The 25,755-nt window shown below is 35.1% G+C and overlaps 1 protein-coding gene across 2 annotated transcripts in view; it reads left to right on the top strand.

Moving 5' to 3' along the window:
- Positions 1–25,755, top strand: part of FANCI (FA complementation group I) — a 52,438-nt gene that overhangs the window by 15,622 nt on the left and 11,061 nt on the right. For both annotated transcript variants that reach the window (XM_074234111.1, XM_074234112.1), the window contains exons 10-26: positions 2,336–2,462; positions 3,506–3,598; positions 4,974–5,110; positions 7,165–7,345; positions 8,676–8,763; positions 11,232–11,362; positions 11,858–11,928; positions 12,369–12,483; positions 15,510–15,632; positions 16,791–16,859; positions 19,041–19,142; positions 19,717–19,884; positions 19,968–20,089; positions 20,571–20,735; positions 22,161–22,340; positions 22,677–22,843; positions 24,496–24,572. In XM_074234111.1, the coding sequence (XP_074090212.1) occupies positions 2,336–2,462; positions 3,506–3,598; positions 4,974–5,110; positions 7,165–7,345; positions 8,676–8,763; positions 11,232–11,362; positions 11,858–11,928; positions 12,369–12,483; positions 15,510–15,632; positions 16,791–16,859; positions 19,041–19,142; positions 19,717–19,884; positions 19,968–20,089; positions 20,571–20,735; positions 22,161–22,340; positions 22,677–22,843; positions 24,496–24,572 (2,116 nt within the window). The remainder of the gene's footprint in view (positions 1–2,335; positions 2,463–3,505; positions 3,599–4,973; positions 5,111–7,164; positions 7,346–8,675; positions 8,764–11,231; positions 11,363–11,857; positions 11,929–12,368; positions 12,484–15,509; positions 15,633–16,790; positions 16,860–19,040; positions 19,143–19,716; positions 19,885–19,967; positions 20,090–20,570; positions 20,736–22,160; positions 22,341–22,676; positions 22,844–24,495; positions 24,573–25,755) is intronic.

Below are 25,755 nucleotides of genomic sequence, written 5' to 3'. Positions count from 1 at the left end.
CCACAGAAAGCAGTTTGTCAGTCTTTACATAAAACAAAAATTTTTAGTTGTGCATAATTAATTTTTTTTTTCTTGCTACTTTTTTGGCTTCCCAGACCCAAAACCTTCCTAGTCTCTATTTACCCTGCAATGAAACTTTGGAGTTTGCAATTAATTACCCTCTCAATTTTCTATCATTCTCCTATAACCTATTTTGTTAGCTATGGTGTCTGGGTTTTTTATATAAAAATCCTTGTATTTATTCTTGCTATAATCCACACTAAATAACAGAGAATTGAGCTATTTCCTGAATTGTTGTACTTGAAATAACATTCCCAAGTTTCAAATACAAATAGTTCTTGCTTATTGTATAGTGGACTCTTCCACAGACCCCTCCCTCCCCTAGTTAAAGCTAAGGTTCCTTGGCATGGAGCTGCACCCACAGGAGCCAGAGTAATGTGTCTGTATCAGGAAAGTACTGCAAAGGCTTATTTTCTTGTTCACCTCAGTAGTGACTGAAAGACCTTCAGTTTTTTTGTGTGTGTCATGAATTGACAACCAACCCTTCTTTCCTCCCAATAAACAATTCTGTATACCTATTTAAACTGGAAAAAGAAAATTATGTGATACCATGAATCTCTTAGGTACAGGTTACTTTTTTTAAAAAATATAATAAATATGGGGCAGGTAGGTGGCACAGTGGATAGAGCACCAGCCCTGGAGTCAGGAGTACCTGAGTTCAAATCTGGCCTCAGCCACTTAATAATTACCTAACTGTGTGGCCTTGGGCAAGCTACTTAACCCCATTGCCCTAGTAAAAACTAAAAAACTAAATAAATAAACTAAAAAGTATAATAAATGCAACATATTACTTTTAAAGTTATCTTAACATATTACTTAATGTATTACTTTTAAAGTTATTATCATTGTGTCTCCTTCAGAACTTTTGTTTTCTGTGATTTTAAAATGCTTCAGTGACTTTATCTCTATCTTTTTTTCCCTTCCCAAATCCCTCCCCTAAATTGAAAATAAGAAAACACAATCCTTGTAACAAATAGGTATAGTCAAGGAAAACAAATGTATACATTTGCCACATACAAAATGTTTGATTTATTTGGTACCTTGAGTCCATACCCCTCTGTCAGGATATAGATAGTTTCTCCCTCATTGATCCTATGCAGTCATGGTTAATAATATTATTATTATTATTTTTTCAAAATAAGTTATTTTTTTAAGTGCTGATCTTGTTACTATATAAATTGTTCTTTTGGTTCTACTTCACATTGTAATACTTCATAGAAGACATGTTAAATTTCTGTTCTTGATAAAACATTTATTCATTATTTTTAAAAACAATTTAAATTATTGTTATCTTTTGTTTTATATTACCTTAATTTCCAAATATACACATATATACATATACATATACATATACATATACATATACATATACATATACATGTATATATATTTCCTTTCTCAAACACCCATTCCTTGTTACAAAAAAAAATGAAAAGGGGAAAAAAATGTTTAGCAAAACTAACCATCACGTTAACATTGAATATTTTATATGCAACATTCCATACCTGTAGTCCTCCACATTTCCAGTAAAGTAAAGGATTTAACTTTTCTCTTTAGCCTCAAGCTTGGTTAATATCATTATAAAAAAATCCAACTTTGTTCTTTTATGGCTATTATCCATTGTTTTGTTATAATTATTATATATATATTGCTTTCCCAGTTATCTTTACTTATTAGTTTATAGGAACCTATAGTATAGTCTTCCTTTACCTCTATGCATTCCTAAAGTTCATTGTTTCTTATGCACAGTAATATTCCCTTACAACATTGTACCACATTATATATCACTACATCCCTAGTAGTCAGGACCCTAATTTGGTTTCAGCTCTTTGCTGCTACAAATGTCACTATAAATATTTTAGTATATACCCTTCCTTATTTCTTTAACTTCACTTACGCCATTTCTTCTACTAGCAGTGCCCTCTCCAGCTCCAGTCCTACCCATTTTTAAAGGTCAGGCTTAAGTGCCATGTCCTAATGAAACTTTGAGTGATCAGTGATTTCTCCTTCCTTGGAATTCTTTGAATACTTAGTGTCTTTCTTGGACTTTGAGTAAATCTTTTATTTTCTCTGTTCAATTTTAAGTTCCTGGAAAACAAAGACTGCTTCTTGTCCTATACTGCCTTGCACATTGTAGACAATCAAAAATATTTATTGAATAAGTCAATTTCTTTTTTATTTGAGCCTAGTATGATTGGGTCTAGTGCCTAAGTGTCTCAGCTTCTTGCTCAGGCCCGGTGACTTGTAGCCCAGTTCCTTTTTTCTATTCCTTTAGTCTGTTCAATCTTGTCACAATGCCATCTGGCGAACTACGTCATGTGGAAGGCACCATTATCCTGCACATTGTGTTTGCCATCAAGTTGGACCGGGACCTAGGCAGAGAACTCATGAAACACTTAAAGGTAAAGCAAAAACTGAATGTGAGTCAATGTCTTCTGGTGAAATGGAAAGAGATGTAAACTGTAAATCAGTTTATGTTGCTCAGTAATACCAGGAATCAAGTGAGAATTAAAGTAGAGTATTTTTCTACACGAAAAGTTGGATCAAATGATCTTCAATATCATTAAGTAAGCCAGCAGTTTTCATTTAAAGCTTGATAGTATTGCATTTTAATGAAAAAAAACTATCATATGATAGTAAATAGTCTTTTCTCAATTATTATCTTGTATGAACTTAAACCTTGGTTTCAGTTTTCTATTCTAAAAAATTATGGTAACATTTGTTCTGGACAGAGCCTTACATAATCTCCTAGTCATATCTCCTGCTGAGCAATGTAATGAAAGTAGAACCTCTGAATTTAAAAGTATTTAGATTTTTATCAATTAATAATTTGTAACAGATTACTCAACTTGCCACTTCCTATCAGTACTCTGATGGATAGGCAGTCTCATATAGTGGATGGAGGACTGGCCATGGAGTCAGGGACTTCAATCCAGCACCTGTCCTTATTTATTAGCATTGTGTCTGAACTTGTATGAACTTTGGAATTCTCCTCTAGGAAAGACATAGAATACCTTCCCCAACAATCTTATTTGGGAATCAAATGAGATAAGGCATGGAAAGCACTTTGTAATTTTTAAAGCTCTGTATAGATACTGCTAATAGCAAGAAGAATGCTTTTTAAACTCAGTTACTGGCTATTCTACCTTGTTTTGAGGGAATACTTAATAGGAAAAGGACTAGATTTCCTAACAGCGCAGTATTGGGTCAAATAAATGTCACTAACCAACCACTCTAGAAAAAGAGCAAACCACCAGCTTCATAGGGTTTCTATGAAGGTGAATCATCAATTAATGCCTGTTGAGTAGTTATATACAAAAAATATATTAGGTGCTTTTAAACCCCTAGAGAGAAAGACTCCTTACTTAAAAATTGTTGTATTTTTTGCTATGCTGTCCTTTTATTTCTGTAAGTAGTAACTTTTCTTCTGATTTCTTTATCCTAGGCTGGGCAGCAAGGAGATGCCAACAAGACTATATGTCCCTTCAGCATTGCACTTCTACTCTCAGTAGCAAGAATACAAAGGTTTGAGGAGCAGGTATTTATGTGGATTCCTCAACACCTAGTGTGTTGTTAGTGAGCATTTTCTCTATTTCCTTGGGGGAATTGCCCATGGAAGCATGGGTCTCTGCCATTGTTTATATAGTTTAGAGTCTTTATTTGGGTGGCCAGGGTGACTGACCTTTATATGTTGCTTTCTCATGTCTTTGTTTTTGTGGGGGTTTTTTTGCAAGGCAATGGGGTTAAGTGACTTGCCCAAGGCCACACAGCTAGGTAATTCTTAAGTATCTGAGGCTGGATTTGAACTCAGGTACTCCTGATTCCAGGGCCGATGCTCTATCCACTGCACCACCTAGCTTCCCCTCGTCTTTGTTTTCTTAGAGAAAAATTAGGGGTTAGAAGAAGTAAGAGTAGAAATAAGAAAGAGAGCTCCCAAAAGCAAGGATAATAACTTTAACAAATGATTTTTAAGAAATTGCTTCTAGTTGAATAAAAATTAGTTCAGGAGGGTAGATTGGTCAGAAGGATATAGCAACCTGGTGTCCTTTCTCTTCAAAATTCTTGTCTCCCTAACACCAAAGAGTTAGAATGAATGATTTGTAATCTATTCTCTCAAGGACAAAGTTTTAGATCAGGGGTTCCCAACCTGGGGAACATGAAGCTTGTCAAGGATAAAAGGAATATTTGATAAATAACTGCATTAGGCAATTGAAATTTTCAAAAAGTAATGTGAAAACATTTATAGATTTAAGAGAGGATATTTAAGAATGAGAAAAGGAGGGAGTGTAATAATGCACCTGAAAATTTTGATTCCTGCTGACCATAAAAACCAAACGAATGAGATTTGGATTTGAAACAGATTTAAGAGTGATCTAAAAAAATTATTAGTTAACTAAAAATTATGAATTGGTTTCCAGTTACTGAAATTATAAAATTATTGATGTGTCTTTGGAAAAGTGTATTCCATTCTTACTAAACATATTCATCAGGCTTTAATTCTGTTTATAACAACTCAAATCTAAAGCAAGAAAACAATTTGGAGACTGAATATGATATATGCAAGTATCTCTTTCAAAACTAATATCATGGGGCTGTTAGGTGGCGCAGTGGATAGAGCACCGGCCCTGGAGTCAGAAGTACCTGAGTTTAAATGTGACCTCAGACACTCAACAATTACTTAGCTGTGTGGCCTTGGGCAAGCCACTTAATCCCATTGTCTTGCAAAAACCTAAAAAAAAAAAAAAAAAAACCCAAACTACATGAATGCAACTGTTGATTGACAAGGAACAGAACCAAGTCTCCCTGATTCATTTGATTGTGTTCTGATAAACATTTAATAATATTAACATAAGAAGATGATAGTGAGAGTTGCTGTATTTTTGTTTGATTTCTTTTTCTTCTAATTGCATTAGGTATTTGACCTTCTGAAAACATCAATTCTCAAAAGCTTCAAGGATCTTCAGCTTCTTCACAGCTCAAAGTTTCTGCAGAACCTTGTCCCTCAAAAATCTTGTATTTCTACCATGATCCTTGAAGTGGTTAAGAATAGGTGAGTTAACAAATAATGCTTTCCCATCTGCCATTATTGCTTTGAAAAATATGGTTTCATTCCACATATGTGGGCCAACCAGTATCTTAGGAAATGTGTCCATAAATAAGGTCATTTTTTTAAAAAGTTGAACTCTCCTTCTGGGCTTCAGGGAGCTCTGTGCCAAGCTTCTTTCACTGAGGGCCAGGAATCTGGTCACTGGCTTTCTACACCAGAGTCTCTGGGGCTGACAGCTTGCCCACTGTGCTATAGTAGTCCAGCCTAGATGTATCTCTTTTACCCTGGGTTTTGGAACTAGTGGTTTGCCTGCTGCTCTGGCAGCATCTGACCTGCTTTGCCATTGACTTTTTGAGCTAGGACCATGAAGCCTTGGTTGCTGATCTTTGCTGTGGTTTTGTGTGGTTTGCCTAGACATTGCCTGACCTGGACTCTCCTTTCCCATTACCCAAGAAAGACAGATCTTTCCTAAAGTAGATATTGCTGTTCCAGAATTCTTTTAGTGGCTTGATTTAATGTTTCCAAGGGAAACTGGGGAGAGCTCAGGCAATTTCCTGGCTTCTCTATGCCATCATGGCTCCTTCCCTGACCTTTTTTGTTACCTATGAGTATTTATATCTCAACTTTAAGCTCCTAATTGAAACTTTTTATAGTTTTAAAAGCTAACTTTTTATAACTCATTTACCCCAGTCATCAATCCACACTATCACCTTACTTAACTTTCTGTTTCACTTAACTTTTCTTATTTTGCTTTGTCTTATCTTGCCCGTTATCTACTCCTTAGCTTTTTTGAGTCTCTCCAGTTTCCACCTCCTAATTTTCTTTAATTCTTTTATAGCTTTCTTAATTGTCTTTAATCCTGCTTCTTTTTCAACTTGATGGAATCTGCATTTGGACCTGAAAAATTATTGTTCTTCAAATTTTCTTCAATTTCTACACAATTTTGCCAGTTTTTTCCACACCAAATTCAATGTCTTTCTTTACTTGTCTAAATTCCTCCAAGTCACATGATTTTTTTCTAATTCAACTCAAAGCCTCTCTCTTCTTACAATCTTTTCCCACAGAATCTGAGATTTTTTTCCTTAAATCTCTTTAAGATATATGCCTCCTAGTGGTATTGCTGCATCAAAGGGTATGAATTTAGTGACTTTGAGGGTATAATTCCAAATTGTTTTCCAAAATGATTCAAACAGTTCATAGCTTGACCAATAAGATGTGTTTCCCTATACTACCAAAGCTCTTCCAACAATTACCATTTTCCTCTTGTACTGTCTGCCAATTTGATAAGCATGAAGTATAACCTCAGAGTTATTTTAATTTGCATATTTCTAATTAATGATTTGGAGAATTTTTTCATTTGGTTTAATAATTTGCATTTCTTTTGAAAACTACCTGTTCATATCTTTATTCTATTGGAAAATGACTCTTGTTTTATATTTTATCAATTCCTTATATATTTCAGATATCAGACCATTACCAAAGAAGTTTGATAGTTTTTCCTTCCAATTGTTTTTTTTCATTCTAGCTGTATTGAATTGGCTTGTGCAAAAAGTGTTTCAATTTTATATAAAGATTACTTTGCCTGTCATTTTGTCTCGTAGTTTCAGTTTTAGATACTCTGTTCTTCAGTAAAATTGGATTGCTCTGATCAGTAACTATGTCTTAGGTTTTGCCACCTTCATGAGTCTGGTGTTACTATTCTTCATGAATGAAATCTTCTTTGCTCATTGAATTCCTGTCCATCCTCTGAGGATCACTCCAGTGCCATCTCTTCTTGGTGATTTTTGAGCAGTATTGTCCTTACCCTTGGACTTCATGTATCATTTTTATCTATAGTTCATTTAACAACTAGTATTGTTTACTATAATTAAGTGTGCAACTATCCCTTTGCTAGACTGCGACCTTCCAGAGGGATAAGCATATTGAGAACTTGTCCATTTCTTTTTAAATTTTATAACTCTCCAGTGCCTAGCATAGTGTTCTGTCCACAATGGGTGTTTAAAACATATTGTTGAATTAGTAATGCTATCCTTTTAAGCTAAGATTTGTTCCATTAGTGTTCACAGCTGGGATCATGTCACTCAGGGCCTAGTAGAACTTGGTTTCATTCTGATGGACTCATATGGACCAAAGAAGATACTTGGAGGAAAAACTACTGAAGCCAGCTTAGTTCCTTCCAAAACACCACCTCAACAAGCATGCAGATTGGGAGCTAATATTCTGTTGGAAACTTTTAAGGTAAGACTACAAATTAGCCTCTGTTTCAGTTGGTAGACTGAATGGTTATCTCATTTTGACATATTTTTCAGCAATAATAAAATGAAATGTTCTGAACAAGTAAGATTTATAATCTGGAAGTTGAGGTAAAATACATGGATGTGAGTGTGGGTGTAGTTTCTGCCTGAGGACAAGAAATGGGATTGTTTGATAATACCATCATTTCAGTAACAAACTGATGAATCCTTAATATCTAGAAATTCTATTTAGTTGATTTTCTTTTTAAAAAAATACACAGGAGGGGGAAGCTAGGTGGCCCAGTGGATAGAGCACTGGCCTTGGAGTCAGGAGTACCTGAGTTCAAATCCGGCTTCAGACACTTAATAATTACCTAGCTATGTGGCCTTGGGCAAGCCACTTAACCCCATTGCCTTGCAAAAAAAAAAATACACAAAGGGGCAGCTGGGTGGTACAGTGAATAGAGCAACAGCCCTGGAGTCAGGAGGAACTGAGTTCAAATGCGGCCTCAAACACTTTATAGTAATGACCTGACTGTGTTACCTTGGACAAGTCACTTAACCCCAATTGCCTTGCAACCCCCCCCCACCACACACACACACACACACACACACACACACACACACACACACGCTTTGATTTGCCATGTCTTTAAGCTTATTCTACCATTTCTAGTGTTTCCTCAGAATTTTGAACTTAAAATCTTAAATACTATTTTGGTATTCTTCCCTCAAATGGTCATCCATTTTTGGACCCTTTTATGTGATTTCTTTTGCATAGAGATGTTAGCTTAGGTCAGTGGAAATGTGATAATTCTAGAAATTATGGCTAATTGCTGTTTTTAAAGGCCTAAGTGCACAGTTGAACTTTTAAATGTCACAAACAACTGATAAACTGAATTTTTTAAAGAATATGTAAGATTTAAAAATATAAAAACTTACTTTCTTTTATCTTGCTAGTGACAACTTAGCACATTTTGCTACTAGTCTATTTAAATAAATTAGCCACATTTTCACCAGTCTAAGTACTGAAATAAATTAGATTTGCCATAGCAGAATAGAATACAATTAAGAATCTTTACCAAAATGAACTTTCTATAGGAGCTAGAACAGTAGATCACTACCCTGTAGATTAGTCATTGCTAGAAATTGGGGGAAACTCTCTTGGGGAATGGGAGTGAGGAAGAAAATTTTACAAAAATCAATGTTGAAAAACTCTACATGAAATTGGAAAAAAATACTACTAAGATTTTTAAAAAGTGAGTTATTGTCACCTTGAAGAGATTTCAATATCCTGAGGGAAAATCTCCATTTAGTTTTTCTATTCTTTCCAGATCCATGAGATGATCAGAAAAGAGATTGTCGAGCAAGTCCTCAACAGAGTTGTTTCCAAGGCATCTTCTTCCATCAGTCATTTCTTAGGTAATGAGTCAGAAAGTATTGGGGCAACTTTCTGGAAATTTCCTGGAATATTTTCACTGATCTATCTATAAAAAAATTTGGGCAGCCAGTATAATGGAATTCTTGACTTAGACATTGTTAGTCATTAAGTTCCAAAGAGTACGGTTGTTATATTTTTATGTATTATGCAACTTTAACTATGTTTGTGAAAATTTTACCAAGAGCTAAAATGACACAAATTTGATGCATGGACCTGGTCTTTGTTTGAAAACTTGTTCTATTTTTCTCCTTCTTTTCACTCAAACTTCTCATCAGGTCAAATTCATCAGTTTTCCAGAAGCTCACTCAAGCTTTTATTCTTATGACTTTTAGTGTTGCTTCAATTTTCATTAGGGGTAGCTAGTTGTGGAAATGAGCACAGCACTGGACTTGGAGTCAGTAAGACCTGAGTTTAAATCTTGTTACAGACATTTACTAACTCTCACTTTGAGCTAGTCATTTATTCTCTTTGCCTCAGTTTTCTCATCTGCAAAATTAGCTAAGAGAAGGAAATGGCAAACCCAATCCTAGTACCTTTGCCAAGAAAATCCCAAATGGTTTCACAAAAGTCTTTAGCTTTCTTTGCTGGCATGTCACCATTGATTCAAATGGCACTAAACCTTTTTAGGAAGACTGGGTTTCAAGATTTACTTAATTCATTTTCTTAAACTCCCAAACTCTTCTACTTTCTATCCCTTTAATCAATTTATGTATCCATGATTTTTAGTCATGCTATAGCTAGGTGACACAGAGGATAGAGTGAATCTATGACTAGGTGGCTATATATCCAAGACTGAACACAAGAAGATAAATCTTCCTGAGTGCAAATATCTGGCATAAGACATCGTTAGCCGTGTGATCCTGAATGTGTTACACTTAACTCTCTTGACTCAGTGGCAAACTACTTCAGTATCTTTACCAAGAAAACACCAAATGGAATCATGACATAACTGAAATGACTGAACAATATAGTATTTTCAAAGAATACCCTTCTCTAATGCTTTCTTATTTTTCAAGACCTATCTTTGTATACTTTGTCCTCTCTGAAACTGTTCTGAATCATCTCATCAGTGATTCCCAATTTAATATGGCTCTCATTTTTATTTTATAATAATAATTTTTAAAGCATTTGATCTGTAAAAACACTTTACATCTATTATGTTATTTGAATCTCAGCAACAGTGTAAGATAGATAATTAGGTATTATCCCACTTTACAGAGGTGAGTTTCCCGTAATTTAGCCATGGTCACATAGCAAGCAGTTGTTGACAACAAAATTTAAACTCAGATTTTCTTTACTTCAGGTCCAGTTCTCCATTATTACTCTCTTGAGTCTAACGCCATATCCACTACTATCTTGTGTCAGTTTCTGTGCTAAATGAACTTTTTTGGGTTTTTGTATTGACTTCAGTTTAATTCTATAAGCTCATTGAAGACAGTAACCAAGCTTTATTTGCCCTTGTCTCTATGTTATCCAGGGGCTACAGCAATGAATACATAGTACCTTTTATGTAATAAGCAGTTAACAACTATTTGTTGATTGATTGAAAGTTTGAAATAGAATGTATGCATTTTTGTTTAGGTAGTGTAATTGGAATTTCTTGAGTCTTGTCTTCTCTTAAAAATCTTCTCAGTTTGGTAGGAACCACTAGAATTTATCCTTTATTTAAGACATGGATGTAGACCTAGGAGGAGTTTTAGAAGTCATCTAGTCCTCATTTTACTGAAAAAGAAACTGAATTTCTGAGAAGTAAAATCTTTTGCCCAGAATTATGCATATGAGTGGCAGATGAGGTAGGTAAATACAATTTTTTAAAACCTCAAATCTAGTGTCTCTTTTCTTCATCATTTGTTTACTTATTCAGTCTACTGGCATGGCCTTCTGGAACCCATGATGGCCTCCACACCACATGAAGTCATCAGAATAGGACTTCAGTGGAGATGTGTGCTATAGGTGACCTGGCAGGTACTGTAATCCTACAACCTCCACATCCACAGGCTCCTGAAGGCCAGGAAGAGAGTCCTTGGTGTTGTCAAATGTTTCACTGTTGGAAAGAGATATAGTGGTCTTAATGGAAATGGTACTAAAAATGATACATTACTATCTGCTGCACAGATGGGACTTTCCATTTGTTCTGCAGCTGAAGTTTCCTGTACATACTGTCTTTCTCTCTGAATGGGAGCCCCTTGAGAACAGGAACTGTCTTGCTTTGCTGTCTTGATTACCAGCATTTTGCATGGTGCTTGGTACTTGTAAGTGCTTAATAAACATTTTTTTTTCATTCATTCATTGAAAAAGGCCCTTTTTCAAGTTCTGATGACAGTGAAGGAAAAGGCAAAATAAACTTTTCTCTTTCTCCTGTATACATTTTCCTTTTAGTTCCATTCAAATTGCAATATTTGTGGTCTTCAGTTATCTCATGTGACTGATAAGTGATTCTGTTTTTCAGATCTGCTGTCAAATATCATCATATATGCACCTTTGGTCCTTCAGAGTTGTTCATCAAAAGTCACTGAAGCTTTTGACTATTTGTCCTTTCTGCCCCTTCACACTGTGCAGGGCCTGCTCAAAGCAGTGCAGGTGAGACCCCTCAATTCAGGGGGGGAACTTGGCATAGCTGATCTATTTAGACATAAATATGAATATAGGAGAAAATCTACCTGCTCCATTCTAAAAATGGAAAATTTTAAATTAAGAAATAGTCTATTTCTCTGTCCTTTTCACCAAACTTAATCTCCTTCAGCATATTTTAAAGTTAATAATATATCTGCAAAATTTTGGGTTTCTTTGAGGATTATTGATTATGGACCATATTTCACAGTGGACTTCAAAGCTAGTTTTGTACAGCATTTCATAGAAAGCTATTTCTTTGTTGTCACACCTGAAATAACTTTTTTTAGCCTAGCAAAGAAAACACTGATCATAAAGTATTAATAATAAAAGCATAACTTAAGTGTGTAGGGACTGAAATTTCATATGGATTGGTAACTATATCCAGCAAAAATCAAGCTAAGTTCTACATGTGCTCAAAAACTCTGCTTTGTTTTCACTCACTGATTCTTTCTTTCCTTTTAGCCCCTTTTAAAAGTCAGCATGTCAATGAGAGATTCTCTAATACTTGTTCTCCGAAAAGCCATGTTTGCCAAGTGAGTAAGCTTTGGGAGCCTAAAATTCATTTCTTACCATTTCCATCTTCAGCCCAAAAAGAGAAATTCTACCTATCTGTGTGTGTGTGTGTGTGTGTGTGTGTATAAAATGTCAAAATACATTCCTTATAGATAACTTCAGTTATTTCATCGTATGATCCATGAACAATCTTGTTTTTAAACCTTTTATCATTTTGTCAGAAAGATAGAAGGAACTACAGTGTTGTCATGAGTTTAAATAGTCAATTTTTGAAATAATTATTTTTGGAACCATTAATTATTTTAAGCAACTTTGGATATCTAAATTCAATTTGTATCTGTTACTTGCTCATATAGATTCCCTATTTGTAGAGAAAAGATTTAGATTTTTCTCAGAAACCTGTTTGTAATAAAGTTTGTACCATTTGTTGATTTTCTTTTTTTTTAATTCCTTGAGCCAGTCAACTTGAAGCCCGAAAATCTGCAGTTGCTGGATTTTTGCTTTTATTGAAGAATTTTAAGATTCTGGGCAGCTTGTCTTCATCTCAATGCAGTCAGAGTATTGGTGCCACTCAGGTAAGGATGATTCATAAGAACTAACAGAACATTTCAGCAGCTTTCTTTTCTTTTTAATTCAGATCTTGAAGCCTTGATGATCTAATGAACTAGCTCCAAAAATGAACCTCATGAATTCTGAATTCTGTGATTTACTTTCTAAAGATTAGCCCAGGACTTCACTACTTTGAGCTCATCCCATTTGGCAGATGCAGTGTGTTCGGACTTTTTGTTTTAACTTTATATGTCCCTGGTGCCTAGCACAGAGACTTAATACTTAAATGATTCATAAAAACTTATTGAGGGTCGGCTAGGTGGCGCAGTGGATAGAGCACCGGCCCTGGAGTCAGGAGTACCTGAGTTCAAATCCAGCCTCAGACACTTGAATAATCACCTAGCTGTGTGGCCTTGGGCAAGCCACTTAACCCCATTTGCCTTACAAAAAAACCCTAAAAATAAAAATAAAAACTTATTGAATTAAATTGAATTTCTACTCTATGCAAAGTAGAATTCAAGATTTGTTACATCCCTGAAAGAGGTCAGTGCTCAAGTGCAATGAGGTCTCTCACCTCATATAGTTTATTTAGTATAGAACCTATGGCATATTTGCAAATAACCATAATATAAAATTACACATTTCACATATACTGAAAAATACGCAGTCTTTTTTTAAACTGTTGTCTTTCATTTTAAAATTGTTAATAGTACTTTTTCCCAGTTGCAGTCAAGACAATTTTTAACATTCATTTTTATAAGACTTTGAGTTCCAAATTTTTCTCCCTCTCTCCTTTCCTTCTTCCTAAAATATTAGACGATTTGATGAAGGTTATGCATGTGCTATCATGTAAAACATTTCCATATTAGTCACAGTTGTGAAAAAAAATAGATCAAAAGGAAAAAAACAAAAAATAAAGTGAAAAAAGTATACTTCAATCTGCATTCAGAGTTCATCAGGTCTTTATCTGGCTGCGGATAGCATTTTCTTTCATGAGTCCTTTTTACATATCTGGAATTATTGTAGCTGAGAAGAGCTAGGTTATTCATAGTTGCTCATCACACAGTGTTGCTGATACTGTATACAATGCTTTCATGGTTCTGCTTATTTCACTTTATTTCAGTTTCTATAAGTCTAAGATTTTCTGAAATCTACCTATTTATTATTTTTTATTGCATAGTAGTAGTGTTTCATTACTTTCGTATACCATGGTTTGTTCAGTTATTCCCCAATTGATGGGCATCCCCTCAATTCCAAATATGTTAATACTACAAGAAGGGTTACTATAAATATTTTTGCACATATACATTCTTTCCCCTTTTTTATGATCTCTTTAGGAGATGTAGTAGAAGTATTGCTAGATCAAAGAGTATACAGTTTTATAGCTAGTTCCAAATTATTCTCCAGAATGGTTGGATCAGTTACAACTCCACCAACTGGATTAGTGGCCCAATTTTCCTACATCTTCTCAACATTTATCATTTTTGTCATATTAGCCAATCTGATAGGTATGAGGTGGTACCTCAGAGTTCTTTAATTTGCATATATCTTTAATCAAGTGATTTAGAGCACTTCTTCAAATGCCTATTGATAGCTTTTATTTCTTCATTTGAAAACTTCCTGTTCATATTCTTTGACAATTTATCATTTGAGGAATGGGTTGTATTTTTATAAATTTGCTTTAATTCTCTACATATTTAGGAAGAAATGAGACTTTTATTAGAGACACTGGCTGTAAAGATTGTTTTCTAGCTTTCTGCTTTCCTTTAATCTTGGTTGTATTGGGGTTTTTTGTACAAAAGCTTTTTAATATAATCAAATTATCTATTTTACCTCTCATAATGATCTCTGTCTCTTGTTTGGTCATGAACCTGTGACTTACTTAAATATTTCTTTAAGAATTTGGATGCTATACCACTTGGTGCATATATGCTTAGAAGTACTATTACTTCACTTCTGTGGTAGAATGGTGTCACATTGTAGAGGGAAACAGAGGCCATCCAAGATTTTTATGCAGAAGTGTGGCATGAACACAAAGGAAATTAATCTGAAAGCAATGTCAAGAATAGTTTGGAGAGGAAGAAAATGGAGATGGGAAGATCTTTTATCAGGCTATTAAATCGACAAGGAAAGTAGTAGTAAAGGCATATATCAAAATTACTATGAGAATAGAGGGGAAGGGATATTATCATTGCCAGAAGCTCTTAAAATGTAAATGACACACTTTGAGAACTGATTAGATATGGAGAATGAGGAACAAGGAAAAATTGGAGAGTTTCTGACAAAGATGACTAATGGTGGATGGTACCATTATTAGGGACAGGGAAGTATAAAACGGAAATGAGTTTGGGGAGAAAAGTTCTTTTTGGGACATAAATGAGTTTGAAATACTAGTGAAACAAATGGGTGAAGTTTACCCTTGAGTAATTAGAGTTGAAAGTCTGGTTCTCTGAATGGAAGTTGGGGCTGATCTGGGTCATTTGGGAATGGTTTGTATAGAAATAATATTTGAAATCATCCAAATGACTGAACTGAAGAATAAGAGAACTAGAGCCAGCATTAATATTAAGGAATCATGAAAAGACAGAGGTCAATGAAAGAGACATTCTTCTTGATTTCTAAGCGACTTCTTGGTAATAAGCATCATACATTAGGAGTCATGTTCATTCTTTCAGATCACTAAAGTATCATTTAGTATTTTATTATTATACCTCTTGTGGTAGGCAATAGTTAATGTGTCTTCCCAAACACATTGCTTGCTGCCAACTGAGAAAGATTGTTCATTGAGTTAATTTCAGTAAATGTGCTCCAAATCCTTTGATGAAAGATTTAGTTTATAGATCTTGTTTCTAAGTAGAGTTTGAGAAGCATAGCGGCTCAGCTTTGACACAACCACTACTTCATATAGGACTCTGTAATTGCATTTGACAGGCAAAGAGAGCTAGGTTTGAATTTCTTGGCATAGGAATATATATACATACATATTTTCCTTCTTGTTTGACTATCTTGATAAAAGGATGGATACTAACCAGTCTCGTTTTTTTTTTTTTAGGTCCACGTGGATGTTCACAGCCGTTACAATTCTGTTGCCAATGAAGCTTTTTGTCTAGAGATCTTAGATAGCCTAAGGAGATGCTTAGGGCAACAGGCTGATGTGCGGCTCATGCTTTATGAGGTAAATAGATTTAATGATGCTCAAATTTTTCCCTTGCCTAATAAAGTAATTTAGCTAAATTTAAGTCCAACCCTAACCTACTTCAGGGAATTTCAGAAGGGTTGATGGAAAAATCATTTCCTTTCATAATTAGGTACTTAGAACTAGAATGGGTACTTGGGTTGAAGTATAGAGAATATACCAAAGGGAAAGGAACAGACCAGTTACCAGAGGAGGAGTTGTAGACAGAGACTGAAAACAAAGGATGTTTATTAAAATGTTAACATATGCTGACTTTGATAGAGACCCCAATTCCAAAAGTTTTCCTTTCCTTAAACCTAATTTGAAAATTTCTGTTTTAATTAGAGCTTTGTTTTTGCAGTAATTGACCTGTTTATGTTTGCTCTCTTTGCATTGGGGTATATGGAATATTCAGGGAGAACAGTACCTTGGGTATGATGGTATGCTGATCTTTTTCAGATCTGCTCATCCATCTTTGGTGTCTGCCTGACCCTCATTTCTCACCTATGATTCCAACAAGTTTTATCATACAAGCAGCCACACCTTAGTAAATCTTCCTGGCAGATAGACAGGCTAAACCAGATTAAGAATAACCAACAAGCCTTAAACCTATGAGTGAGTTAGGGAATGTGTACTCCAAATATGTGAAGACATCTCCTGGTAGAATGGGTGGGTGATAGTTATATAGTTATATAGTCCAATAGTTATGAAGGTGACTAAAGCAGACAAAGTGGAGCACTTAGAGCCTGGTCAGGCATAAAGACTCTAAGGTCATCTACAGAATCCCTGGGCCCTCACCAATCATCCTGATTTTTTTCTTGCCAGTGGAATACAAGGACTCTGGAAGGGAGAGTGAGACTGACAACTTTGTGCAACTCTGTTTCACTTAAATCCAATTTACCTATGAGTTAAGATCACTGTATGATGTCATTGATCTTCAAAATGAAGGACAAACAACATTTATTCATTAATGTTTAATACTGAACAAATAGGCATCTCTAGCTTCCTTTAAAGGATAATATGTGGTTACAGGAGTGAATATATCTGGTATACTTAAAGCTTCTTTAAGAGAAGCAATGTTATTGTTAAACCATCATCTTAGTCATTAAGTTGGCTTTGTGATGGAGTTTCATGTGTTCCCTGTTTAACTTCCTTCAGGGTTTTTATGATGTCCTTCGAAGAAATTCTCAGTTGGCTAATTCAGTTATGCACACTCTACTCACTCAGGTAAAGTATGTTTAGTGAATCAAAAGCAGATGTTTAAAGGAAATTATTCAAGTGGATTGACCTTTTTAGGATTTCAGAGTCCAAAACACCAACTTCCAACCAGTGCATCTCAGTCCCATGTTATCTTGTATACTAGATGTGTAATAATGGCCTAAGTTTCCTTCTCCCACCAATTATTACAGGATGGCATTACCTGCCATACAGCAAGTACCTAGCAATTATTGCCCACAGATCTCAAATTATCTTAAATTCAGAATTTTGAAGTCCCTCTTAGCAGTAAATAGTATCATCAGAAATGGAAAACTGGGCAAGAAAAAACATTGCATTTAACAATAGAAATAGCAGAATGAAATAATGGGAAAAGAGGTGGTCTAGATGTCAGGAAGCCTGGATTTAGTCCTAGCTCTGCCATCTGTAGTTACTGCATGATCTTTAATAAAATCATTTGCCTCGTTTTTAGGCTAGGACTTTGAATTTTCAAGGTCTAAGAATTTTTTAAAATGGACTTTGAGTTTGAAAAACAAAATTTATTTTGAAAACTCAAAATTATTTTTCAACTTATTTTGTTTAGAACAGATACTGACCAATAAAATAGTGATAGTATGCAAATATCTTAGAATTAGCATTTAGATATTCAAAATAAATAGGTATTCAAAATAAATAGACTCTTCCAGTTGGAATGGAACATAGAGTTCTTTCCTTGGGTAAACCATGACTTTCTTATGACAAGATGCTTGGTCAGCCTCTTTTTATTCAAGGTATTTTGGTAAATTCATATTTTGAACCTCTGTTTCTTTCTCATAAAATAAGGGGTTTCCTCATAAAATAATTTGGTTTGCCTCCCGATCTACTCTTTCAGGGAGATGGGATGTTCAGATTTTTAAAATGTATACTTAAATGTATATTAAAATGTATCTATTGTGCTATTTTTTCCTTCCTTTTTCCCCCCTTAAAAATATGTTAAATGGGATGTTTATTGGAGAGGAGAACATACTATGAAAAACTATGTTATTCATAAATCAGATGTTATCCATAAAAGCTCAATTAAAAAAAAATGTGATATTTAAGAATTGGCAAAAAAAAGTCAAAATATTAGAATACTTTTGAATACCCATACATTTTCTTTCTCCCTTGGTAAAGAACTTAATCCTTTACAAGCTGAGCTTTTTAACTTACTTTGTATACTACCCAACCTGATTCCATATATATCTGAAAATTTACCAATGATTTTTATTATGAAGTCATTAGATGATGTTAAAGACCCATATTACTTACTATTACCAGGACTATTAGAATTTTTTTTTATTTTATTTATATTTTGAGTTTTACAATTTTTCCCCTAATCTCACTTCCCTCCCCTCACCCCCCACAGAAGACAATTTGTCAGTCTTTACATTGTTTAAATGGTATACATTGATCCAAATTGTGTGTGATGAGAGAGAAATCATATCCTTAAGGAAGAAACATACAGTATAAGAGATAGCAAGACCAGACATTAAGATATCAGTTTGTTTTTTTTTTTCTAAATTTAAGGTAATAGTCCTTAGTCTTTGTTCAAACTCCACAGTTGTTTCTCTGGATACGGATGTATTTCTCCATTGCAGAGAGCCCCAAATTGTCCCTGATTGTTGCACTGATGGAATGAGTGAGTCCATCAAGGTTGATCATCGCTCCCATGTACAGTGTTTTTCTGGTTCTGCTCATCTCACTCAGCATCAGTTCATGCAAATCCTTCCAGGCTTCCCTGAATTCCCATCCCTCCTGGTTTCTAATAGAACAATAGTGTTCCATGACATACATATACCACAGTTTGCTAAGCTATTCCCCAGTGAAAGACATATACTTGATTTCCAATTCTTTGCCACCACAAACAGCTGCTATGAATATTTTTGTACAAGTGATGTTTTTACCCTTTTTTATCATCTCTTCAGGATATAGACCCAGTAGTGGTATTGCTGGATCAAAGGGTATGCTTATTTTTGTTGCCCTTTGGGTGTAGTCCCAAATTTCTCTCCAGAAAGATTGGATGAGTTCACAGCTCTACCAACAATGTAATAGTGTCTCAGATTTCCCACAACCCTTCTAACAATGATCATTATCCTTTCTGATCATATTGGCCGGACTATTAGAAATTTAATGAATAGCTGTAAATCACACTATCTTTGTTTTTCTGCTAAGTAGTTAAAACAGTATTATGAGCCAAAGTATGACCTGCTGCCTCCATTGAAACTAGAAGCATGTATTCTGGCCCAGGGTGATCATATCTTTCTTCAGGAACCTCTGGTAAGATCTTTATTACTTTTTTTGGCATTTTTTTTCCAATTAACAAATGTGATTTCTTTTTTTCTCACATTAGCATCTCCCCTCCAAATTAAACAAAACAAAACTCTAGTTTAAAGAAAATTACAGTCACATGACACAGATTCCTACATTAACCCTGGCTAAAAACATTCTGCATTTGAGTCCTTCACTCCTCTGTCAGGAGGTATCATCAGCCCTCTGGAATCATAGTCATTGTATTGCTCAGAGACCTTTAGTCTTTCAAAGCTGTTTGTTTCTACTGTTCTTTATTACTTTTTGCCATCATTGTTTTCATGGTTAAGCTTAGTATCATTTATCAACTGAGGACTCCTTTTCCTTCAGAAGTTTCACCATAGGACTTCTAGGTCATATTTGTTCTTGCCTGTTGTGTTCTTCCTGCCTCCAGAGGTTGCTTTTTTGTACATACTTTCATCCTAACTTTCTCAAGTGATTTGATACCCTTTTAGGTGTGGATGCTAATGGATAATTTGCTTAACCCAGTTAAGCGTAGTAACACGCAGAAATTAGATTGAATAGTTTTTTTCTTCTCCTGTAGGCTCACCTGTTATGCTGTATCCAGCATTGTTTGACATGGTACAGGGATAAAGTGATGCCTTTAGAAGAGAAGGAAGAGGAGGAAGAAGGATTCCTACAAGACTTAGAAGACATGTTGGAGTCAATTACCAATCGTATGATTAAGAGTGAGCTAGAGGACTTTGAGTTGGTAAGTGATGTTTCTTCATGAGAATTATGACTTGGGTGATGTTAATGTTCAGCAATTTATTAATTTATTCAATTTTTCTTTAGGATAAATCAGCAGATTTCTCTCAGACCACTAATGTTGGCATCAAGAATAATATCTATGCTCTCCTAGTGATGGGAATATGTGAGGTCCTGATAGAATATAATTTCAATATGGGCAATTTCAGGTAAAGAACAATAATAATACCTATCCATTTATTATTCAATAGGGTGTGTTGATAGAGATCTTAATTTTTGGTATCTGTTGAATTCTTATCAACATCACCCACTCTGTTGACCACAGAATGTCTTTTTATGATAGTTTACAATCTAAAAGGTTTCAATTTAGTTCTTCATAACCATAGAGCTACAATGTGTGCCAAAGGGTATGTGAATATATAGTTTTCCTCGTGTAAGCTAGTAACAGGGTCTTCGAATTCAAGTCCAGAATTCAAGAGCTTCCTTTAATATTGATATAGTGTCCCAAGCAGCTTTATGTGCCTAATGGGGTAATTATGCTAATGAAGATGAAAGCATAGTATCATTGACCTTATTGTGTGCCCATATGATATAGAAATTATGGCCTTGAAAACATTATTTCTTTACTTACACAGGGGCAAAACACAATAGTTTAATGATTACTTTTACTGCTTTTTTTCCTTCACACAGCAAAAATAAATTTGAGGAGGTTCTGAGCTTATTTAAGTGTTATAGCAGGCTCTCTGATATCCTCAAGGAGAAAGCTGGAAAAGGCAAGTCTACAATGACTAACAAAACAGTTCGTAGTTTCCTGTCCATGAAATTTGTGTCTACTCTGCTTGTGGCTCTATTCAGGTAAAGATCTTTCAGTGTTATCTGGGAAAGTTGTTGGGTGTTAATTTTTTTTAGATAAGGTTCTACATTCAGTGAATTTGACAGCAATCCCCCAGAAGAACAGTATAATTTTGCAAGTATGTCAGCATGTATGAATCAACAGAATTTCTTAATAAGCTCAAAGATCTGTGGAAGAGAAGTACTTCTACTCTCATGCTTAGATTCACCAAATCAAAATCAACATTTCTTCCATCTCCCTCATTTCTTATTCAACATGTATGCAACTCGGTCACAAAATCATTTGCTTTATGGAAGACAATACCAAATAAACCTTAATTAAATAATATGAAATGAGATCTCATGAGGATAAAAAGATATGACAGATAATGTAGGGAAGAATTTTAGCCAAAACCACAGCCCCAGGCTAGTGGGGGGGGGGGGAACTGGTTAAGTGGAAAAAGCAGTTGTTTCCAAAAGTCGGGAAACCTGGGTTCAAGTCTCTACTCTGCCTTTAATTCTCTTAAGTCCTCAGTTTCCTTCTCACCTATAAAATAAAGGTGTTCCACCAAATACTCCTAAAAATCCGTCTAATACTGACATTCTATATATATATAGCAAATGCTATTGAAAAAACAACTCAATTGATATGAACACATAACAGAAGAGAAAAAGCAAAAGTATGACAAAAGAAATCTGCATAGTGGAACAAAAAACAAGAAAGCAGAGCAAGACAATTTAAAGAGCAAATAAAAGGGCAAAGTAGGGAGTAAAGGGAAGGTAGGTCCGTTAAGTACAAAGAAGTGAAGGTGACCTGAGAAATCATATTACTGGACAAGATGGAGAGTTGATCTCAGAGGCCAACCTCAAAAGAATCCAGATCCTCCTGATAATCCAATTATTTTTCTTTAATTGATAAATTTTATTTTGATATGACTCAAAATATCAACAAACTCAGAACTAACCCTCAACAAAGTACAGTGCCCCAAAATAGTTAAGCAAAACATCATGAAAGAATGATTTTAATTAATAGTACACATAACCTTACAATATGGTGGTTTTCTATTTTCCTAATTAATAACTTTATGCTTTAAAAAATATTGGTTAAAATACTATGTGCTTATTTAATTGGTTGATGTCAACTAGATTTAATCTGAATTTTGTTGACATTAAAAATTGTCATTTGTATAGCTGTGTTTATGTACAGTCTTTTTCTACATCACTTTATAGACATGTTCCCCTATTTCTTAGAATTATTTATATTCAAGAAATATCTGTTCCTTATCAATAAAATTCATTCCATTGTCTGTCACAATTTGATAATTCCCCAATCAGCCCAATTATTTTTCTTCCCTCCCCCCAATGATTTTTAAGTTAGGAATCTTGTTGATCCAAGTGCTAGAGAAAATTTTAAAATGTCAAAAAGATGCTTCTTTTTATCCACATTAGAGACAGTTCCCAAAGCCATGAAGAAAGTTTGTCTGTACTGCGGTCCAGCAATGAGTTTATGCGCTATGCTGTGAGTGTGGCTCTCCAGAAGGTGCAGCAGCTGGAGGAGACAGGACAAGTGGATGGTCCTGATGGTCAGAATTTGGACAGGATTTTCCAGAATCTCTGTGAAATCACCCGGTGAGTCCCTGATCCTTTTGAGCCCTTGCTTTCCATCTTTTATATGGAAAAGGACCTAAGAAGGAAAAGATTTTGATTCAGTTCAACAAGCAGCAGATAAGTACCTGCTATGAATAAGTCCCTGGACTGAGTGCTAGGGATACAAAAACCAGAAAAAATAATTCCTACTCTCCTGGGGATTATACTTTTTTGACTGGTGCTAGGGTCCAAGAGGAGAAGGGAAAAGAGAATGTGAACAAAGAGCACAATTGAAATGAATATGATAGGAGAAGCCTTTATGCCTGTGCCTCTGTCATCTGAATTAGCTGGCCCACTCACTCTTGATGTTCTCTGCAGGGTCCTGCTATGGAGGTATACCTCAATCCCCACTTCTGTTGAGGAGACAGGAAAGAAGGAGAGGGGCAAGACCATCTCCCTCTTGTGCTTAGAGGGCTTGCAGAAGATCTTCCATACAGTGCAACAGTTCTTTCCTTCCAAGATCCACCAGTTCCTTAGGGCTCTCGGTAGGTACTTGACTCCAACAGAAATGACATCTTGAACTGCTGAGGATAATGCTGATTTGCTAAGGAGTGACATCTGATGGTTAAAAGTTGCATTTACTAAGTTGTATATAATTAGGAATAGTGACAGAAAAATTTATTATGATATTTTTTAAAGCCTGTAAAATGTATAGAGATATTTTTTAAAATTTATTGTCGTTAGCTTTTCTTTTTTATATCACCTACATTCCCAATATATCCCTCCCATTCTTAGAAAGTCTTCTCTTATAGCACAGAATGAAAAAGAGAAAAACACAGTTCAGCAAAAATTATTCAACATACTGAAACAGTCTAATATACCCAACTGTATCTATAATGCCCCACCCCTTACCCCTTAAAAGAAGGGAGAAGGCTATTTCAGTCATGATCCCATTTGGCAACAACTGCAGTGGTTTGCCATTTCTTTAACCAACTCATTTTATACATGAGGAAACTGAGACAAATGGGGTTAAGTGACTTGCCCAGAGTCACACAGTTTGGAAGTATCTGAGGCTGGATTTGACCTCAGGAAGACTCTTCCTTGACTTCTTGGAACTCTATTCATTGTGCTCCCTAGCTGCCCATGTCTTCTTTGGAGTCAACATAAGTACATTAGTCCTGTACTATAGTTTTTATATGAAAAACTGTTGCTATAAATATTTTTTTCTATACAGAGCCTTTCTTTCATTGACTTCTTTGGTATATACATCTAGCAGTGGCATCTCTGGGTTTGGACAGTAGTCAGTTTGTGTAATTATAAATTGTTTTTCAATACTAAGGACCAATTTACAGTTTGACCAAAGTGTATATAAGTGTGCTTCTCTGTCCACAACCCCTCCAACATTCACTTTTTCCATCTTTTATCATCTTTGCCAATTTGCTGGGAATGGAATGAAACCTAAGATTCATTTTCATTTTCATTTCTTTTATTAATTATTTGAATCACTTTATGATTTTTTTGAAAACTGTCTCTCGACCACCTTTTAAAATATCTTACATATGAGACCCTTATCAGATATATTTGATAAAAATATTTTCCTCTAGTCAATCATTTTCCCTCTTCTCTTTGTCACATTAATTTTGTTTATATACTAGCTTTTTAATTTCATGTAATTGAAATTATTTTTAAAAAATCACTTTTGTAGTCACCATTTTACTTTAGTAGTTATCATCTAACCAGGACTGTAAAAGGTACTTGCACTTGTTCTTTTCTAATTTTAAATGGCAAGGCCATAAATATTTAAAGCAATACATTCATTTTATGTTTATTGGTGAAAGACATAACTTAATTTCTGCCAGACTGCCTTCCAGTTTACCCAGAAATTATTTCCAAACAGGATTCTGATCTGGATAATTTATATTTTCAGATTTGTCTTACACAGGATTAATAGAACTAGTAATTTTTCTGATTCCTTCTTTTCTAGTCTGTATCACTGATCTATATTTGTTTTTTAACTAGTATCCAATTGTTTTGATGATTACTGCCTTACCAATATAGTTTGAAAGAGTAGTAGTTATGATGATGGAAATTAATCTTTTATATCTGTCACCATGCAGTTTGATTTAAAAAACAAACTTATTCTGTCTAATAGAAAAATAATGTGAAATAAATGTAAACATTTAGCTTCCTTTCCCAGATATCACCAATGAAGATGAAGGAGAGGAAGATGTTAATATCACCCAGAGGGCAACTTTTCAGATTAGGCAGTTTCAGGTGAGTAGGAAGATCATCTTCAATTTGACAAAATTCAAGTAAAAATGATCAATTACTGCAGTATTGTTAGTGAATTGGTTTGGCTTAAGCACTGAAAATGATTCTTGGAAGGAGAGATGGGGAGTCCAAAGCAACTGATAAGGGAAACTGTTGGCAAATGTTTCCTTTTCAAGATAAAAAAAAATAAAAAAAATTTTTTTCCCCTAGATCCAAAATGAGCAACAGAACAGAGCTCTTAGATTGAAATGCAGTTATAATGAGTGTCTTGGTGTCCCTCAGGGTTCTGTTTTGGGCCCAATTCATCCCCTGTACTACTTCTCTGCCCCAGGTCTCTGATCCTCTTATCTACCATCTCCAGGAGCCTTTTAGATGTTTCAAACTATGTGTTCAGTAGACCTCTTAAATTGACTATCCAAAACAACACATTGTCTTTTCCCCAAAATCTTCTCTCCCACCTCTTCCCACTTACCTTCCCTATGACTATAGAGGACAACATCATCCTCCCAGAACCTCACTGGATTCACAGCCTTGGAGTTATCCTGCATTCCTTACTATCGCTCATATCTCCATATCCAGGTTGCAAAGTCCTACCAATTTCACCTTTGCAACAGTTCTTCAATACACCTCTTCTCTCTTGACTCGACCACTGCCCAGGTGCAGACCCACCAGGTGGTCTGCCTGCCTCAGAAAGTCTCTTCTCACTCCAGTCTGCTCTCTACTCAACCACTTAATTAAAAAGGATTGTGTTCTCTCCCCATGCACACCTCTCTCAGTAAACTCCCAATGACTTCCTGTTGCCTCCAAGAGCTGACACAGAACTCTAATTTGACATTCAAAGCTCTTCATAACCTAACTCCCTCCTACGTTTCCAGTCTGAAACTCTTACCTCGAATCATTTCTCCCCTGATCAGCATTTAGCATAGAACCTGGCCCAGTATCCCACAGCTATGAAGTATCTGAGACAGACTTGAGCTCAAGGCTTTGCAGCTCCATGTCTCTGGGCTGCCTGGCAGCTGCAGTCACACAAAGAAGAAGTACAGGAACTTTCTTTCTTTAAAACAAAATTATTCACTCTTAGGATCTGAGTAGTGTCCTTTTCCTTTGAATCCATAGGAGATTAGAATCTCTATCACATTGGCTACAAGCTTGAGTGAGGAAAATCATTTCTTAGATCCAGACTAGA

Source organism: Macrotis lagotis, chromosome 4 (genome assembly GCF_037893015.1).
Source record: "Macrotis lagotis isolate mMagLag1 chromosome 4, bilby.v1.9.chrom.fasta, whole genome shotgun sequence".
Taxonomy (NCBI): domain Eukaryota; kingdom Metazoa; phylum Chordata; class Mammalia; order Peramelemorphia; family Peramelidae; genus Macrotis; species Macrotis lagotis.
Note: the sequence above shows the minus strand (reverse complement) of the source record. Positions and strands in the feature narration are given on the sequence as shown.